The sequence below is a fragment of the Branchiostoma belcheri genome, unplaced genomic scaffold (assembly GCF_001625305.1).
Source record: "Branchiostoma belcheri isolate BF01 breed outbred unplaced genomic scaffold, Haploidv18h27 scaffold144, whole genome shotgun sequence".
Classification (NCBI taxonomy): domain Eukaryota; kingdom Metazoa; phylum Chordata; class Leptocardii; order Amphioxiformes; family Branchiostomatidae; genus Branchiostoma; species Branchiostoma belcheri.
The window spans coordinates 91,232-111,745 of NW_017802869.1; the positions used below are offsets into that span (position 1 = coordinate 91,232).

General features: G+C 41.2%; 1 protein-coding gene across 1 annotated transcript in view; it reads right to left on the reverse strand.

The window, feature by feature from the left end:
* Positions 1-1,430: 1,430 nt before the first annotated feature.
* LOC109464971 (inosine-5'-monophosphate dehydrogenase 1b-like) overlaps positions 1,431-20,514 on the reverse strand; it is a 20,374-nt gene continuing 1,290 nt past the window's right edge. The window contains exons 2-16 of the mRNA XM_019762089.1: positions 17,994-18,092; positions 16,284-16,332; positions 12,743-12,844; positions 12,134-12,208; positions 11,111-11,317; positions 10,562-10,649; positions 10,029-10,228; positions 8,757-8,847; positions 8,020-8,115; positions 6,069-6,212; positions 5,198-5,342; positions 4,394-4,537; positions 3,319-3,402; positions 3,178-3,261; positions 1,431-2,043 (exon numbers count right to left, since the gene is read on the reverse strand). Of these exons, the coding sequence (XP_019617648.1) occupies positions 2,022-2,043; positions 3,178-3,261; positions 3,319-3,402; positions 4,394-4,537; positions 5,198-5,342; positions 6,069-6,212; positions 8,020-8,115; positions 8,757-8,847; positions 10,029-10,228; positions 10,562-10,649; positions 11,111-11,317; positions 12,134-12,208; positions 12,743-12,844; positions 16,284-16,332; positions 17,994-18,092 (1,630 nt within the window). The 3' untranslated portion in view covers positions 1,431-2,021. The remainder of the gene's footprint in view (positions 2,044-3,177; positions 3,262-3,318; positions 3,403-4,393; positions 4,538-5,197; positions 5,343-6,068; positions 6,213-8,019; positions 8,116-8,756; positions 8,848-10,028; positions 10,229-10,561; positions 10,650-11,110; positions 11,318-12,133; positions 12,209-12,742; positions 12,845-16,283; positions 16,333-17,993; positions 18,093-20,514) is intronic.

The following is a 20,514-nucleotide window of genomic DNA, read 5'->3' on the forward strand; positions in this document are numbered from 1 at the left end:
CGAAGACCACCAAACCCCCAGTTCTATAAGCCTGCTAGGAGGCTTATCAGAAATTAGCCGAAGACCACCAAACCCCCAGTTCTATAAGCCGGCTACGGAGGCTATCAGTTTTAGTGTTCCTTCTGTGAATGAACTGAACTTCAAATACTCACTGACAGTCATTGAATCCACTTTCACACAGGAATGTCGGCATACAACTTATCAGTTATCTTGGTCAAGAAATCACTGAAGAATCGCTCTATTGCAAATGGCAGCATACTTTCCTTTTTTTTTTCTCAGCACATTGGATAAGTGTAAAAGTGATGTCATCATATCTTTTACAAGTCTGTTTTTTCTCAAATACTGTTGTAGGTTCATCGAACTCACTAGATTTGTGTTGGCTATAAAAAAATCTGCTTGGCTAAAACAGAAAATCTATAAAGTTTGTGTTGTTGGAATTTGATAAAAGTACAGTTTCGCTAAGTCAGGTATTGAATGGGTAGCAACACAGTTGTATTTCTGATCAAACAAAATTGCCCCAAAACACAGATCTATATATCAAGGCCTCAATGACTGGGAGATGCATATTATTGTCAATATTGATTAGAAGTTTTGTACATTTTTCCTTGCAAAACCAGCCACGGATCTCTCTGAAAATGTCTGAATGTGCAGGAATCATATCAGTTGGTACACCTTCAAATTGCACCTCGATCAGTTTCGACTGCATCCCACCTAAAATCCTGATGCTAACCACTACACTACTAGTAAACAATGACATACATGTATCACTTCAAATCAGACTAAGCAAAGTACCACTCTTACTACTGACTTCAAACACAATTGCATTGATGACAGTATGACCAAAGATACAAAGTATACAACATCAAGTCGACCCTCTTGCTATATATCTTACTGCCTACATACCTCAATTTTTCTCTCTTCTCTCATCCACAATTTTGAACAAATATAAAGTCCTTCTTTACAAATACACGAATGTCTTCACAGAATATAGAGTTCCACAGTCAGTTCATCAACCTCACCACAGGATTCAGTATGTGATGACTTTATAAATATGTACCAATCTCGACATGCAAGCTTTAGTATTGCTCACATACACATGTACATGTACAGTCTCAATAGGTCAATATACGATCTTGTGCATAAATGCAGGTTAACAAAGATAGCCCTATGTGTGATATACATTGTGTTCATAACGATCCACATGTACAAATACAAGTGTCTGTAACATTACACATCCAGAGTGAAGAGACTCTTTGTACACAACCAAGTGTTTTATTCACAGCCAACATTTTGGTGACCGTCTGTCACCTTCCTCAGGGCAATTCTGAGTGCACATGCATCTATAGCAGCGACACCTGTGCTGCAGTACAAATTGTGAACCAGTCAGAATTGCCCTGAGGAAGGTGACATACAGTCACTGAAACGTCGGCTGAATAAAAGACTTGGTTTTGTAAAAAGAGTCCCTTTACTCAGTGTCTTACCAACCTGATGAAACTATTCACGGATTACACATCCAGGTTACAACTGATTCAACTCACTGCATGCTAGGCCATACCAATTTGATTTGTTGGTTTTGGACTTAAAAAAATATGCTCAATGGCAAAACACAATGAAAACCAAGCCCGGGGACCAGGTTTTTGCCTTGCTGCACTCAGTTTACAAAACAGTAAAACCGATATTTTACGTTTTTTGCCCTGCCCTCTGCTTTTATGATGTCTGTTTGCTATATTTTCAGCTTAAACCGTCAGCGAACCAAGGAAATGAATTGGTATGGCCCTAGCTTTCAGCACAATAATGAAATTCAAATAAGGTAGATGGCTTCTTCTCATTGGTCAGATGTGTCCCAGTGATGGAGACACTGACCAATCCCAGAGTGGCTTACAAACAACTGTTGCTGGCAAGTTGGGCATTGAGACACGTGTGCATATAAATGACGTCTCTGAGAGTTGTTGGAATATAAGACTTGTGTGGACTGAATAACAAAACTGCAACAGGAGAATGAAGAGTCTTCTGTTCTTCCCCTAGTATAGCCTCTTCTCATACCTGGAAAGAAGAAGAAAAACAGTCAGCTCTATTAATGATTTATTACATCTTAAAACTACTGGCTTGCTTACTGGCTTACTAATTCTTTGCTGATTTCCAAGGGCAAAGGGGGGCCAGTGAACGAAAAAGCTTGAATCAAAATGTTATTTTGCAGCTGATGGTAGTCTAAGTCTGTTTTAAGGATCAATGCTGGCCAAAGGCTTGGTCATTTAAACATGCTGTACTTGAAATGCAAATACTGTTGCTTGTTGCGATACATTCCTTCCTCTTTCCATAGACCTTTACAACACTGAATACTCAACTGTCCATAATTTTCTGAATACCAACTGACATTTGTTCACAAACACAAGAAGCATTCAATTCTTTTCCATCTTCTTTCTTCTTAGAAAAAACAGTGCACAATTAATGGCATGTTAGACCTTGAGTATTAGCCAGATGTAAAAAAAGAGAGTTGGACTCATCAACACCAAAGTTAGGTTATGAGACTTTGAGTGGAGAAACCACTATATGGAAGATAGGCACACCCTTCAACATTAGAACTAGAGGTTCTATAGCTCTATCAGAACTGATGGAAGGTTCTATAGTTCTATAGTTCAGTTAGAAATTTAGAATGGAAAGTTCTAAAATTCTATAATAGTTCTATTAGAACCGATTCTGAAGGTTCTATAGCTCTATAACAGCAGCACTCAAAATAAGAGCCTGCAACCTTCAGAAAAACCTTTGAGATTGCAGAAAAGAAAAATTAATGAACTTCGGGCTAACAAGGTATAGAGGCTCACACAGTAGTGAGAATCACAAATTGCATGAAACAGAAAAAGCTCTGATAACAGTTTTGAAATAGTCCAATATGTCGATAATGAAAAAACGGACAAGCAGGCTTTGTACATGGCCACTGCTGTTTCCAGAGTAACCTTTGACGTCAGAGCACTGGAGTAGGAAAGGCAAGGAGCAAAACCAGGGACCAGGCAACAGTGGTCACACGAAGCACACTCTCTACTCTGTAGTACACGTCAAACAAGGGAAGAAAAACCCTTAGCTCACATCAAACAAGGAAGGAAACCCTGAGCCAACGACCCCACATAGGGAAGGCAGGGGAAGCAGAGAGCCGCACATCAGTGGCACTAGTGTACTTACGAGTGCAGCCCATGTACCCCTCCCTCCACCTGCGCAGACACTGTTCGTGTCTCGAACCTCAGCTCTCCACTGTACATCATGGACCTGTTGGAGAGATTTACCGAGAGTTAAAGTTCAAGTTCGAGTGAAGGGGCTACTTACGAGTGGAGACCGTGAACCCCGCCCTCCATCTGGGCCGACGTTGTTCGCTTCTGGAACTTCACGTCGCCGCTGTACATCATTGCTCTGCGTGGGGAGAACAAACACGGTGGCTCAGGAAAGACCCCTAGCAGGTCTTGCTGAAACTGCAGGCTTTCGGAAGTGCATGCTTCCCAGGGGGGCGGTTAGTGGGCAAGCTTTTATCTTGATTTTTTTATCATTCTTGATTTTTTTGAGCGGCGATTCTGACAACTAACAAGTAATTGGTGTTGCTGTTATATGCCATTCACATTGTATAGAAATTGTGGAGAAATTACGTTCATGCAGATCTCCTCTGTAATCTTTTCTTTTGCCCCTCTTGTTATTGGTAGACTGAAAAGCTGATTGACTGATGCTATCATTGGTTTAACTGCTACTAATATTTGTAATCGTAATTGACAAGATCTGTCTAGGCAGCAAATTTAGCTGATGTGGTGCTTCACACATACTAGTAAAACATTTTATACAACAATGGATGCATGTAGAGAAGTACAATCAATGAAAACAAAATGACATGCAGATATGCATATATCATAACATGATCATCAGTGTTCATCTATCTGAATCATGACATTACAGAAACTAAATATTGAGATATGGGTTACCTGAAAAAAAGTTTACATTAAAACATTTAGTAAGCAATACATGCAATGGAGCTAGGAGTTAACAATGAATATTTTATCTGCTTTTTTGTTAGTTTATACTCAAGCCCTGTATACCACAACTGCACAGTACACAAATGTGCATTCACTAACTGTGGGCTGCAGCTAATTGGAGGTACTACATGATTAAGCAATGATGATAAAACATGCTTTAACTTTTTTTAAGTAGCAGTCCTTAATATGTACAATCTGAGATAACACGAGTCATTAATTGTTTTATTGGTTCTTGGAATTTAAAAAAATGCTCGACTGGAAAAACAAACATGAGGACCATGTTAATGCCTTGGTGCATCAGTTTTATAACTTAAATAAACTATATATTCAAGTTCTTATACACAACACAGTTACATCTTTAAGACCAGGGAAGTTGCACGTACCTGAGAGAAGACAGGCTTTTAGCCCCGATGTCCTGGCAGCCATGTTGGATCCCAGCGATCAGGTAAGGAACAAACTTGTGCACTGAACCCTTGTCCTGGATCGACCCTGTAACACCCTGGGCCACCTTCAGTTTGTCACTCTCACTGGGGGGAAATTAGGAATTAATTAAGTACAATTAACTACAAATGTACCGCTAAGTTTAGATCAGGTAAGGAACAAACTTGTGCACGGAACCCTTGTCCTGGATCGACCCCGTAACGCCCTGGGCAACCTTCAGTTTGTCACTCTCACTGTGGGTGTGGCAAAACTTGGAATTAGAGACTTTCATATGGTCTAGCCTAACAAACTGCTTTTTCTAAGGTGAGAGAATTTCTTTGTGTTGGATCAAAACCTTTTAACTTTAAACATGTAACTACAAACAGAGATGAACTTTCATGATGGTATTTTTTATTCTTATCTTACTTTAACACATTCAAATATATGGTGACCAGACCAGCCCCTCCAACTGCCATGCCACTTGCTACATAATGTAACCCAACACCGCAGCTGTCTGCTATCTACTACAGCACCAGTTACCATGGTGACAGCTGTCTGGTCTGGGTCATTGACCTTATTTGTCCAGATTACAAGAGGAAGAAGAAACAGAGCAAAAACACATGTTTTACGCCAAAAAACAGTTACTCAAGCAACTGAACATGATTTGGGAAGTTTGGAAATTTTTCCAGTTGCTGTTGTTTTTTTTTCGTATCGAACCATCGATGTCTAACCTTCACTGACATAATATGTAAATACATAAAACCCACCTGAAGTATCTGTTCTGCGATGCCTTGCCCTTCTCCATGGCCTCGAGTGACCCCATGCCCCGGTACTTCTTCAGCCGAACACCGTCCTGGAAAAAGTACTCTCCTGGTGCCTCTGATGTACCGGCTAGCAGGGAACCCATCATTACTGGAAAACACAGACACACGTTTAACGTCAAAACGTGAAATCCTCTGCTATCACCATACAAGGCAAAACATTGTACTGATAATAATAAACTTTATTGTACAACAATTGTCAATAATGAGATGCAATGCATGACATCTACTGCTAAATGACAAGCATACTAGGAGATTAATTACAACTTATCTTAGGATAAGGGAAAAAAAGTTGTGTTTCCTGTTTCCCAACCGACCCTAGAAAAACCTGCCGACCCTATACTTTTGTGGGGGTGGATCCCTGCAAGGGGCATGAATTTTCGAGCTGATCAACCTTTTCTAGCTCCATTATCTGACACCTGAGTGGTAAAACATTGTATAATTGGTTTTCTAAAATTGACATTAAAAATATAAGTGTACTCACAAAAGTTTTACTTTGTTAAACTGTATTGTATAAGTTGCCCCTATATAGATATCAATGTAAGTCTAAAAAAGGCAACCCTACCTACCGACCCTAATTTTTCAGGACTGAAACAGGAAACACACAGTTTTTTTCTAGGCCCAAGTAAAAAATTATTACCTGTGGATGCGCCGAGTGCCAGAGCCTTGGTGATGTGCCCCACCGTGGAAATCCCTCCGTCTGCGATCACCGGAACTCCAAACCTCAGTCTTTACCACACATACACAACCCACATACATACCCACTTACTGTAACATACATGTACATGTACACGGTCACCAGGTGAACACATCTCACCTGTGGATGCTCCCAGTGCCAGAGCCTTAGTGATGTGCCCCACCGTGGAAATCCCTCCGTCAGCGATCACCGGAACTCCGAACCTTCGCGCGTACTCCGCGACCTTGTACACCGCCGTGCCCTGGGGTCGACCCACTGCCATCACTACAGGGGGGGGACAGGTACCAAACACATAAAAATTTTTAATTCAGTTCTTTTGTCTTTCCTTGAATCATGCAAAAGGGATGTCCTCTTCAATCAACATGCCATATCACACCATGATTTTGTATTGATTCTATAATTATATGGATGACATCCTCTGCAAAACTCTGTAAGCCAGTAAAAGGCTTGAGGTTTAAAACAGTTTTTCATACATGGTCATACAATGGCCTACCCAACGCATGTTGAACGGGAGAATCCTTGGTTTAAAATGTACATGATTTCGTTTAGGTTTATAAGATGTCGTGCAAAGAACACAATCATCCTTCCTGATCTGTGAGAGGAGATATTATATAGGATGCAGCTTTTCTGGAAACAGGGGACCAAGTAGTAGAAATATCTCTAGCCCAAATTTTTTTTATTTTGACCACTTCTGTGACACATACATGTAGCATGACTTGTGACCAAGTGAGCAGTGGATCATGATTAATTTTTTGTGTTCTCTGGTCTTCTACCAACACAGATGAACTTTCAAGCATTTTGGTGTCAGCAAGCCTTGGTTCCCTGTAGAATTATGGCATGCTGTGAGTCAGACTCGCACTAAACACTCATGTATGTGTGGGTGAGCTGCCAAAACCACTGAAAAGGGCAGACTTCAGGGCTTTCCTATCTAACAGCACACCCCACTTACGAGCTCTCCCTGTAACTAGGGTTGCTGGCTGGCTGGGCGATGGTTGGCCGTGAGGCACCACCACTGCAATGTACACACAGTAACAACCACAGCCCGTTAAACGCAGGCCCCCAAAACCATCCAAAATGGCAGACAAAATTTTTCCTTGGTCTTGATATCCTTTTCAAGTTTTTTTTTTATAAAAATGTGTCTGCATGTCTAGACATTTTGCCTCAAGGTTAGGTCCTGGTAACGTATGTTGTACCATTGCAAATTTAACCGGCACACGCAGTTAAAGCATAACCCTAAAACTACGTAGGTCTGTGAGTTATCTCAATTGCACAGTCAATCAGCTAATAGCAAATAAAGCATGTCAGAATCTTGTCATTGGTTAAGCTGCCCATAGATATTGCTTTAAGTGTTAGGTTAGGAAAGTATGCTAAGACTAACACAAGAGGCAAGATGTCTGAAGTTTAACTTATCGAACATCAGTTTTGTTCAGAAATTTGATCCCTACAAACTCTTATTGCAGCTTTACCATTGAGTCAGCAAACATAGCTGCAAAGAGAACTCATGAGCACCATATATGGTCATGTGCACCATATATGGACATCACCATATTTGAACATGTGCACCATATATGGATATGTGCCCATAAATGGACATGTGCACCATATATGGCACCATATCTGAACATGTGCCCAAATATGGACATTTGGACCATATATGGACAAAATCAAGTGAATCCCAAAGAAACAAATGTTTCCCAGTAGATCAGACTGCAGTTGCAAGTCACAGTCAATAATTGTAAATTCCTCTTCTTCCAGTGTTTGTGCTTTGCTTTAAGTCTGCCACAAAGGATTTTTAAATCTTTACTAAAAACCAGTACAAGATTTATGCATTCCACAGGTACATTTGTACAAAGTGTTCCTTGCCAATGTTTTTACTTTGTATGTTTGTACCACTATGTTTTTATGTTTGTACTACACAATTGTTTTTACTGCAAACTTAAACACTTTGAAAACTTCTTTTTTTCTCACCCCCAAAATAACACCATCGCAAAAGCAGACACATTCACATTATTCACATGTCACAGCTGAAATGGGTGCAACCATTGCTACAGAGGGGTGTTTCTGCCCTCACCTTCCTGTGTGATACAGATGGAGCCACTGCCCATCCCCACACGCAGCCCGTCCACCCCCGCATCTATCAGGTTCTTGGCCTGCGCCGCTGTCACAACTGCAAGAGAAGAAAACAAGTTGAAACAGAGTTTTGCCTGTATTCTTGGAGCAACTTCCTCTCCTTTAGAACTAAGTCTTACAAGAGAAGAACAACAGAGTTTTGTCTGTTTCCTTGGAGCAACTTCCTCTCCCTTAGAACTAAGTTTACAAGAGAAAAACAACAACAGAATTTTACATGTTTTCTTGGAGCAACTTTATGATCTATCTTAGAATTTTAGAAGTACTTTTGTGTGCTTTCATAAATAGTCCAGTGTTTAGTGACCCTGCCCTTGGACCAAGAGGTTGGGAGTTTGAATCCTGGCTGTTGATTGTTGTTCACCGACATACATGGAAAGGGTCGCAGTCCTAAGGATGGGACGTTAAGCCGTGGTCTACTGTTCATTGTACTTAAGTTAACTTCCCTGGGACAATGAACCTGTAAATGCTGTACATAGCATCTGTGTTCTCTGGCACAACCAGTAGAAGACAGTCTGAACTAAAACTGGATTGAGATCACTTTCTTTTCTTCCTTATATCTACCAACAGTTTAAGTGGTGAGCTCATTGAAAAAAGCTATGATCACAACCAGATGCACCTCCTCTATATAATAAAGATCATCCGTACTGTTATGTATCTGTAGACAAGTTTCCGAAGACCCACCGTTTCCCCCTATAACCTGCAGCTCTGAGTACTTCTGTTTCAGGTAGCGGATCATGTTGATCTGGTAAATGGAGTTCCCTTGTGACGAGTCCTGGGAAAAAGATGCAAAAACAGTCAACTTCTCTGTACATTTTTTGCACAAGGGGACTGGTGATGCATCCACGAAAATATAGCCATGCAATGGACTGTTTTTGGTAGCCTGATATCCAGTCTGATCGTGGTCGGGGCCGAAAGAGCTCTGTCCCGCCCGCCTCACATAGGTTTCCCGGTGTGTACTTCACGAGAGATTGATTAGCCCTCCACGTATTGGGGGAACCAAATTCCCAAGCATACTGTCTCTGATTAGCGTAACACTCCTACCGGGACGGCCTGTTGCACTGGGCGGGGGAAGCTATTAGAGCCCCCGAAGGCACAACCTGCCCGAATACCCCAATACCCCCAATCACGTAAGACTGGATACCAGGCTACTGTTTTGGCTATTCAATCTGTTCTAATGCAGAGTGCTAGCAATGTTAGGCTATGTGCCTAGGCATGTACATAATAACCCTTACCACCTGGTGAATACGATTGCAATTATGGATTAACCATTTTGATATTCAATGTACCATTTTGTTCTTTGACTTTTCTTGTCTAACTTTTATATATAACATTACATTATATGTACCAAGGGCTTCTCTGTAAACCAGTGCTCAGTTGGTGAGATGCCAACCTGGCAAAAAGAAAAAAAAATTAATAAAAAACTTTAACACTCTAGGATGACCAGGTCCACCCCCACCCCATACCAATAATAGTTCCACCCTGTACTTAATATCCCCTTCCCTTATGTCTTGTAAGTTGTATGATTTAATTGTTTGTATATTTGTACCCAGGGCCACTCTGAAAGCTGTGCCCAGTCACTTGAGTGCTACCCTGGCAGAAAAACAATATCTCCCTCTATCCAGTTTAACATATTTTTCCCCTTAACTGGGGGTTAGACTGGCTTGCATCAAGTACAAGTCCTTTTTGAAGCAAGATTTTATGGCTGGATAACCTTCCTAACACCATGCAACCCAAACCTTAGTAGGGCCCAGGATCCCTCTAACTGAGGGGGGAAATGGGTGTTAAGTGCCTTTCCCAAGGGCACAACGTCTGGGTGCACCCATGTCCGGACATGTCTCGGTCCAACCCTGGGGATTGAACCTGGGTCCCTTTGCCTGACAGTCGGATGCTCTACCACTACACCATACAGACACCACAACAAATAATCAAACAAACAAATAAACAAACACACACCAGCACGACCAGGTCCACCCCCGCCTGTACCAGTAGTTCGACCCGGTACTTGTCCTCCTCCCTGGTACCAATGGCCGCTCCACAGAGAAGCTGCTTTTTGGAGTCCTTCGATGCCAGTGGGTAGTCTCTGTTCTTCTTCAGGTCTGTCCTGGCGATTAGAGACACCAGTTCGTCGTTTTCATTCACTATCGGCAGTTTTCCTGGGGGAAAACAAGCAAGTAAGGTTATTAAGGATACTCAAAGACAAACTCTACAACTGGATAAATTACGGACATTACTTCCAGACATTTTAGATGACAGTCGTCTCCTCTTTGGCATCACTGGAATACTGAAAAAACTAGTCAACAGTTATATATGAGCAACTGCCACCTGTACAAGATAGCCTGGTTTACATGTACAAGTACAAATGTACCATTTCACAGGAAAAAAGACCATGCATTTTTGTAAACTAGAGCCCCATTTTTGTTTACAATAGCAGAGCCTAACAGTGCATTGGAAGTAACAGTAACCCCTATACTGACACCTGTCCTCACCTTTCTTGCTCCTCTGTAACGTCTCATTTGCCTCCTTTAGTGAAACTCCTGCATGTCCCACAACCAGTTCTTCAAACGGAGTCATCACCTGTGGGGGTCAAATAAACACATTTCTGTTCTCTGAAGCAGGTCTTGGCACATTGGCAACACCCAATCCATGTGTGTTTTTATCAGGTTAGGAATCAAACCAAGGATTAGCCAAAAGGCCCGGTGGGCATCACTCCACCAGACAGTGAGGGAAGTCGTGTTAAGTGGCTTCCCAAAGATTTGGCATGTCTGGGAGATTTTTCTTCTCAGCTGAACACTCTGACAATTATGCCAGGTGATGCTAAAGCTTTGGGTTTGTTAGACAATAACAAAATCCTCACCATAGCAAGAAAACATCAAGATTTCTCAAGAACCATTCATACTCTACTACTGCACACATTATGTACAGAGATTACTTCTGAATGTTTTGAGTTGACATCCACTGCTCAAAATGTCTTCGGCATCACACATGTCTGACTTTCAACAGCAAGTTCAGTCTGTGAATAAATACGTAAGACTCACATCTCTGAGCTTGATGTGATGATGGTCGATGTTCATGAAGTCGATGTCTCGTGAGGTCACGATGCCGAGAAGCTTCCCTCCCAGCTTCCCATTCTCCGTGATCGGGATTCCCGAGAACCCATGTTTCCTCTTCATCTCACACACATCTCCCACCGTGTGCTCCGGACTCAGTACGATCGGATCCATGATGAAACCCTGCTCGTATTTCTGCAGGAAAATCATCAGTAAAGACTGTTAACGGTGGGTGAAATCAACAGTAACTACTGTTAACGGTGGGTGATTGTTACTCTCAGGAGAACCCGTGTTTCCTCTTCATCTCACACACATCCCCCTCCGTGTGCTCCGGACTCAGTACTATCGGATCCATGATGAAACCCTGCTCGTATTTCTGTACGAAAATCAACAGTAACAACTGTTAATGGTTGCTGAAATCAACAGTAACTACTTTTAACGGTGGGTGATTGCTACTCTCAGGAGAAACCGTGTTTCCTCTTCATCTCACACACATCCCCCACCGTGCGCTCCGGACTCAGTACGATCAGATCCATGATGAAACCCTGCTCGTATTTCTGTAGGAAAATCAACAGTAAAGATTGTTAACGGTCGGCGATTGTTACTCTCAGGAGAAGCCGTGTTTCCTCTTCATCTTGCTCGCTCGTATTTCTACAGAAAATTCAACAATCAAGTCAAGATAAAGTACAGAGAAAGTTGTCTTTCCTAGAACCATGGTAGAATGGAACATGAAGCACAGTAGGGGCATTATCACTAGAGAGCTTTAAACCCGTCTCATATTTATGAACTGTTTTGGGTACCTGTGAATGAATTGAAACTGCATAGTATCATCAAATACCAGATTGAATACATCATATAATAGATTATTATTAATCGCAGGAATGTATGATGCAACTTACTCCAGTATTACAACACCGTTTATTTTTACATCATCATCAATACACATTGCAGGCAACCTTATAGTTACAAAAACATGTATACCACATCCTACAAGTAACCCGTTGCTCTCACCTTGACTTTTCTAACCTCGTTGGCCTGGAACTCTGGAGTACAGTTGCTGTGGATGATGCCAATGCCTCCTGTCAGCTGTGATAAAACAAAAACATTTAGCCATTTACCAATGTACAATGATATTCGAAATAATTGAACATCGTTTGAACTTATTCAGTTAGTGTAGTTGCGACAGAAATATAGAAAAAAGTGTCCAACATAAAGCATGCATCACTTGATAAGTTGACAGATGTACCGATAGTGTTGGTTGCCAGAGAATATACTGTTATCACGATTTCTTTGTGGTACTTTTATATTCACAGCTTCGCGGTCACTTCTGTACCGCAAAATGATCATTACCGCAACAAATAATTGGACGACTTTCTTTTTGCTGTACCTGCCACCACTGTGAATGTCTAGTTCTGCGAAAATGTCCATATTTCTCAGACTGCGAACTTTTGCTACAACAAACATTAAGTTATGTTGACAACAGGATTACAGAACTTACAGCCATAGCGATGGCCATGTCAGACTCTGACACCGTGTCCATGGGGGAGGACAGATGTACCGGTAGTGTTGGTTTCCAGAGAGTTATATTATAAGACAACAGAAGTACAGTACAGAACTTACAGCCATAGCGATGGCCATGTCAGACTCAGACACTGTGTCCATGGGGGAGGAGACCAGTGGAGCCTTCAGCTGGATCTTCTTTGTCATCGCAGAAGTTAAGTCCTGGAGGGGCACAACGATTCTTCGTGTTTACTGTGGCATTAGACTTAAGACAATCCACCATACATTGTGCACAGCTCTACTGTACATAACTGTCATTATACATACGAGAATGTAGGCACTGACTGTGTAAGAAGGTTCTTTACTCCACAACCAGTAGGTTTTTACATCCGAAGTTTCCATGATGTAGAGTGTCGCTTTCTTCAGGCTAGCTGCGGTACAAATCAGAACCAGTCATTGTTGCCCCGAAGAAGGTGACAGACGGTCATTGAAACTTTGGATTGTGAAAACCTGCTGATTGTTGAATGAAGAACTGTCTTGTACAATCTCTTGCCAACCTGATATTTTACACTGAGGAACAAATATCCTGCTGAAAACAGAAACATTAATTCTGACGACATTCTCAAACTACGTTAGCCAGGTGAATTGGTAAAGACAGCCAAAACAAACTTAAGATACCATCATGATCGGCTACCAGTCGCTCCACACCTATAAGCCGGTACTGGTGTTCTAGTAACTTCTACATGATCAGCATTAAATAATAGATGAGGATCAGATACATGTGATATTAGTAGGCTGAGGTCACCAGCATCAACTATTTATGCGGAAGTACAGTTATTTACAATGATGCGGAAGTATGGTTTATTTGCAATTGTCAAATTCCAAACACAATATGGACAGAGTACAACTGCAAATGTTGGATTCCAACTTGGCGGGCCACTAGACGTATTACAACCTAGTACAGCATATCTGGAAAGACTCATGTCTGGTGCAGACATAATCTGACAATAGATCTAATATTGTTGTACTGGATAGTCGTACTAAGCACACCTGTAACTGCTAAATAAACTCCTGTGTCCTAGTTTCATCATCATCACTGCTGTCTCAATCATTACATCATCATACCTAACTCATTACATCTCCATCATTATGTTCTGAAAGCAAACCTGTCACCATGGAAACAGGTAACTACATTCCAAGATGCACCTGGCTCTGGCAGCTGATACCCTCTCTGGGAGTACATGGTACCCCAGACAGCAAAATCTTGCACAACAATTTGGAAGTTTGCATATACCGTATAGTATATATATGTACATAAATTCAGTCGGAAACAGAAACACTTCACAGCCTGGTCTGGAACAGCCCACCCAGCAGTGAGCTATTCACAGCTGTGCTCTGAATGTTTGTGTCAATCAGGAGACATTTGAACCATACAAAATACAACACGTCTGCACAGACTCAGCACAGCACAGAGGTTAGAGGTCACGGGGAGGGCTGTTCCAGAAAAGCTGCTGCCAAAACTGGGTTTAAATTAATAAAAGAACAAAATTTTTACTAAGTTCACTTAAAGTTTGCTCTCATAGTACATAGTAGTATGAGTGAATGTAGATATACAAAAGTATGATCCAATGTCACTGCTTAAAACTGTTAGAATTATAGAAAGAACGCCCTTGGTTATTGTTGGTGAGTTAGGTAAACATAGTACTACTAGTACATGTATAATAAATGTTGGATTTTACACCAAAATCTATTCTGGAAGAAGATCCTCCTGTGGCAAAATTGTAGCCACTTGGCAAGGTAGTAATGTTTATCTGATTGGCCTCGCTGGTTGGTACATACGGTATTTCGGAATTTGCCACCTCAAGATTATGCTCTGGTTTCAGAGAATTGCAACCACTGAGGACGACTAGCAATACTGGAGACTGATAGTCTCGAACAATTATTTCTCCTGGCCAAACTTTCTGGAACAGCGTGTTCTATCACGAAGTCACGATGACAAGTGCACAGTGAGGAGAGTGACACTGATTGACAGGACGGGGGGTTGATTGACAGCAAGCCGTACCTCCGTGTGCACCGGACAGTTAGGAGTGCAGGGGGATTCAATACTCGCGAGGATACTCGGAGCGTTAGTGGCCACTCTCTGTATGTGTACAACCACGCAACAGCAGAAGGGGGAGGGTGTCAGTGTCAGTGTGGAGAAAAACAACAGAGATACATGGAATATACTAGTACATGATATCATGCAAGCATGAGCTGAAGTAGTGTTACACATCTGGTAGCAAAAAGAGAAACAGAATGTGAACTACCGGTACAATGTACATCAGTATGTATGATTAGTATGGAAGAATACGTCATCTACTACATTATTGTTCTTTTCTTTCCTACAGGTTACAAACATTTCTGTTGAAATGCATCAGTAATCGACGCATCACGACCTAATAGATGGTGAGTCATTTGTGTTGTTACATGCTTTTTATACAATAGGCAATGGTTACTACAAATCATGTAATAGTTCTTTCTATACAGGATTAAACTAGGCTAGTTTATTCAGAAAGTCTACAGGACCACAAAGACGTATTGAGGTATAGATTAGAGGAGCATAAAGAAGACAAAGATATCAAAAGATACAGAGATATGTCACATTCAAGTTCAGGCAAAACACATTTACCAATCAACTACTTACTACTACATGCAACAAATCTCTACAATGTTATGACATACATGGATACAACTTGTGTAGGGAACAAAACAAAAGGACTTTGGCACATTATATTGCATTGGGGGGACTGGAAGATACCACCTTGGATCAGCTTGGAGATTGGATTGGAGTATGTACATGCACCACAGAGCACATTTTTACAGTTAAGAGTAGAAGAAAGTACAATAGAGCACAGAATAAGCTTAAGGGTTGTGTGTTACCTTAAGAGAATATGAAATACTAAATCTGCTTTCTACTAGGAAACACTGCTTCATAGCAGCTCTATCTACACTGCACATCTGGCTCAAATGTCAGGGAGGACTTGGGAGGATAGGGGGCATTCTTAAGGTCAAGGTCAGAGAGCTTTCTCAATGGGGTGGGGAGGGGGGCACGGTCACGTTCTATGATATCCTTCACACTTAGAGGTACCTGTGAACCACACACTGGCAATTGGAGATCTTGCTGTTGTCAACAGAACAGGTGGAGGTAACATAACATAAGAGTCATTCTGTGACAAACTCAAACTAATGAACTAACAGATTCATTTATCAGAGAATAGATAACAAAAAATCTAACGTTTAAATCTAATGCAACCCTAACAAATGCTGACACAATGATACACATCATTGTTGATCCTATAACACTATCCAGACTAAATGTCAACACACCATTGTGCTTTCATCACAAAGCAACTGTCATTAAAAACACACTGCATTTGAGCATAAACACATTTGATTCTGAACAACGTCAACAAGTGATAAATTCTGGCTATGTTATTGCATTTAGAATTTAGGATCATTCACTGTGTTACAAAATTCTTTTTGATATTTGTACTAGAGAAGTGCTTCAAACAAGTTCAATCTTGTACTAAGTTGTAATTGTATAGTATTTCTATCTATTTACTTACAATATTTGTCTTAAGATAAACCATATAAAATGCAGACAACATTTTCTGTAACTCACCACTTCCTCTGCTGTGAAGTCTATGAACCCAGGCAGGATGAGGAAATCACTGGAAAAAAAATAGAAACAAGAGATTTCTTTAATAAGGTTAATTACTGTGGCTAATTACCCAAACTTAATGCTATATTATAATACATGTATCTGTTATATATTTCAGAGGTGAAAATTTGAAACATAATGTGGGACTATTTTGACTGTAACATAATGACTCTAGAAGTGCAATGTAAATTGTCCTTGCTCTTTATACACTAGAATGAGAGTACTACTAGCAATACAAATGTCTGCGAGTAAACTTGTACAGCCATAGATTTTGAGCTCACGTACACCAAGCTAGCAACTGTTATATAATCAGTGATGTTAACCTATATGTGGAGACATGAATGCAGGCCTGTATCGCATCCTTGCTGACTTCACGAGGCCAGTTATTTCACAATCAGCTGTAGTTCTATATATAACTGGCCTGGGGTATTCTGACTCCTGGGTGAGGCCAATGCTATGTGCTACGCTAGAGGGTCTACATGCCGTTTTTTACACAGCGTAATCAGTTTCAATTCTACGTTATTAACTTGCAAGCAACTGCCCTAACTCAACTCAAACTTTCAGAGTGTATTCGGGAAATTTGAATAACATATAGGAAAGATCTGAACTGGATTGGCTTCCTGATTACCATAAAGGGGGCCTGTCTTGGGGGGGGGGGTCCCAACAATGCTCTACGCTAAATCATGAGAGCTCTTGATTACGCTTTACGGTAAATTCCAAGTGGCTACAACACATTACGTAAAATTCAAATGGCAAATACGCTCTACGCAAAATGCGCCAATTACGCTCTACGTTGAATTAGAGCGGTCCGTCTACGCTCTACATAGAATGACAATGGCTGATTACGCTCTACGGAAAAGGGCTTGCAGACCCCCATAAAGTATAGCGAGGACCCCTCATGCTAGCCTCTCTACCCCCCAGGCCAGACTAAAAATAGCCCTGCGTTCATCAACCTGATTTGGGGACGACTGTGTCAGACGGGGTCAGGCTAAACGTGCGATGCCACATGCTGGGATGGAAGATACGAGATTCGGACATGTGGCTGCTAGGATTTTTCCATAGTTCTATCTGTACGTGTTCATTCATATACCTTAAACTTAAAATGATAATTCAACTTCCATTATAATTTTACACTTTAATACTATTTTATTATATAGTAAAGATTAGAGCCACCTCATCGTTATGTGAGATTTCACTTGCCATGGTCTTTCTTGATAATTGAAATTTCAAGTCCTCACCTAACCCCTTTGCTCGATTTTGCCATAGATTTTGCGCATGGAACTTGCAAATTTTGAACATTCAAATGGGGGGGTGGCCATGGGAGGGGGGGATATCTGTACTGTACAGAAAAGAGATACACAGCACTGAAGGATGGTAGAATCATAGAAGTATAACGTAGTCCATCGATAAATATAATAATGTTCTGATCTATACTTTCCAAACCAACCACGTTACATAAACCAAGACTTGCTAGTTGCTACGCATGTATGAAAATTCTTGGCATTCTTCTAACGCATGGTGTTTTCCCGTGCCATGGGGCCAACTTCAGCACCGCTGCCTAGCACTTCTGATACACCTATCAGCACTACGGGGGACTTGTGCAACTGCCTGCGAGCCGCTGGTGGTCGGTTGCGCAACGGTGGTTTATGAATTTTTTAATTTTCTACTCACTTGTAAGTCAGGCCTTCCCCGGTCCCGAAAAGCTGCGATGCGGTCATCCCGTCGTCAGGGACGTACCCGGTCCCTCCGCTGATCAGGTAGTCGGCCATGCTGCGGGGAATGTGAGAAAATCAGACGATTTTTGGTCCTTCTCTGTCAGAAAGTCTACCTACGATGGTCGCCCGCCAAAACTGGCAGACGGCAAGGGATGGTGGGAAATCTAAGGGCTTAGGCTATACCAATATCCAAATTAGGGGTGTAATTTTAAGAATATTAGCCGCTCAATGAACAAATAAAAAGTTGCTTTATTCCCCAAAAATCAATTTGTATATACTTAAAATTTATAAAGTATAATATTTAAGATACAGGTAAAATAAAATAGTATTGATTTAAGCATTAACGCTGACTTTTATGACTACATTGGACTCCCCTAAATTGTAATCGACAAGTCCAAGGTCCCTCATTGGCCAGAAATATATGAAGGACATTTGATATCAAGTTACGTATATACGCAGGTTGCTAAATATACGGCGCCTTTCCTCAGAACTCTGGTATTTTCTTACACCCAGTGTTTTTCCAAGAATGCATCGTATAATTGGCTTGTTTATCATTATTGCTGTAAGCACCATAGCTAGTACATATGATATGACGCCCAGAGGATACATGTAACGTTATGAAGCTATACAACTTGTAGTTGTAATATAGTCAAGTCAAGTCAACGTTTATTGCACAACGATTGTAACAGGTACAATGTATGGCAGGTAATAATAATATTACTGGCTGGTATGAGTCTATCAAGATTCTACATATAAGTTCAACGGAAAAATGCATAGAGGAAGAAGAACTTTATTGCACGACAATTGTATTTAGGTAACGTTAACGTTACAATATATAGCAACTTGTACATAGTTAGAAGTTGAAGTATTGCCAATATCCAACAATTCTAATAGGCTTTTATAAATAACATTTATATGGCACCTGGAAAAGTCTGTAAAATACATATAAATATCGAAAATAACAGGAGAACCGTGCATACTTATCGTAACAATGTTTTCAACTCGAAAATATAACGTATATCAGAATTAACAAAGAAAGGTCGTTTCCATGTGTCATATGCACTTTAAAGACACAGTAAAAATATATGATCAGGGGATTTGCCACCTTTGATTATGCCTACAGTATATCTAATGACTCAAAACTCCGACAGGGAACTATTTGATACAAATTCCTTTCACACAACTTCTGGGTTGGATAACCCAATTCCCTCGATGTCTACGTTTTCTAGGCTAGTTGTCTGTCTTTTAATATCCATTGCGCTTCTTTTAATTAGCTTCCACCAGGCCATCCTATTAAAAAGGGGTTATGGACAGTAGAATTCGGCAAAAACAGGGCCAGTAATTGGCCAGGGGAGTGAGCTCCGGTAAGGGTAACATTTCCTGACAACTTCGCGGGCTAATGAACTCTATGGTGGCCAAATTTAACTCCCATGGCAAATTATTCTCCCTCAGTCCGTGTTGTTAGTCTGGTGTAGCCTCTACCAGGCTTCGGGAAGAGGCTGGAAAGAGTAGATATTGGCCAAATAGAGAGAGATAGCATGCTAGGGGAGTTGGTCCGGATCCGCTAGAAAGTACACTGTGCGGCAAACTGTACTCTCTAGCGGACCAACTCCCCCGGCATGTTATCTCTCTATTTGGCCAATTTCTACTCTTTCCAGCCGCCTTCCTAGGGCTGGTAGAGGCTAAGTCTGGTGGATACTCCTATCTTCTTATACCACGGAGAAGACACAAGCAAAACGTCCAATGATGAAAACCGCACAGAACCATGTCGCCGCCATGCATCGGCTTGGAGATTATACCATGTTATTGCTGTGAGCGCGCATTACGTAGACCCAGACGGACAAACATGTAACAGAATATCGTGCACAGATCCAAGGATTCATATAGGACATATGGGGACATCTTTGGTGTAACAGAGTATGGTGGGGTCAGCCTCAAATGGGGACAAGGGCGGCATGGATGAAGAAAATAAACATGTTGTTCCTAGCTATGGTGTCATCACCCTGCACCTGTCTTTACTAGCCGGACACCAAGAGAACTAACAAGACAGAAAGCCCGATAAAATGTTTAAAAAGAAAAACAGATACCAAGGTATCAAAACCGTAGCGCTGCAGTACCAAGGGAAGCCTCTAGGGGTCCCAAGATCCCATCATTTCCAGTTTTTGTCACTCCCTACCAACGCACCAAGTATGAAACCAATCCATCCAGCCGTTCTTGAGTTATCTTGTTGACCAACAGACAGACAGACAAACGCAAATGAAAATATAAGGCGGTAAAAAGAAGCTTAAGTAACGTCCAAAACAGACTTACCCTTTGCTTGAAGAGTAGGCCTAAATATGTAGTGACAGAGGAGTATAAACCTCTATAAACATCTATGGGAAGGACGATCTGGTTACAGAAGAAATGTCCGCGGATAGCGCATATAAACAGAAAACAATACATAAAGCCCGATAAAAACGTTAACTTTGAAGCTTAAG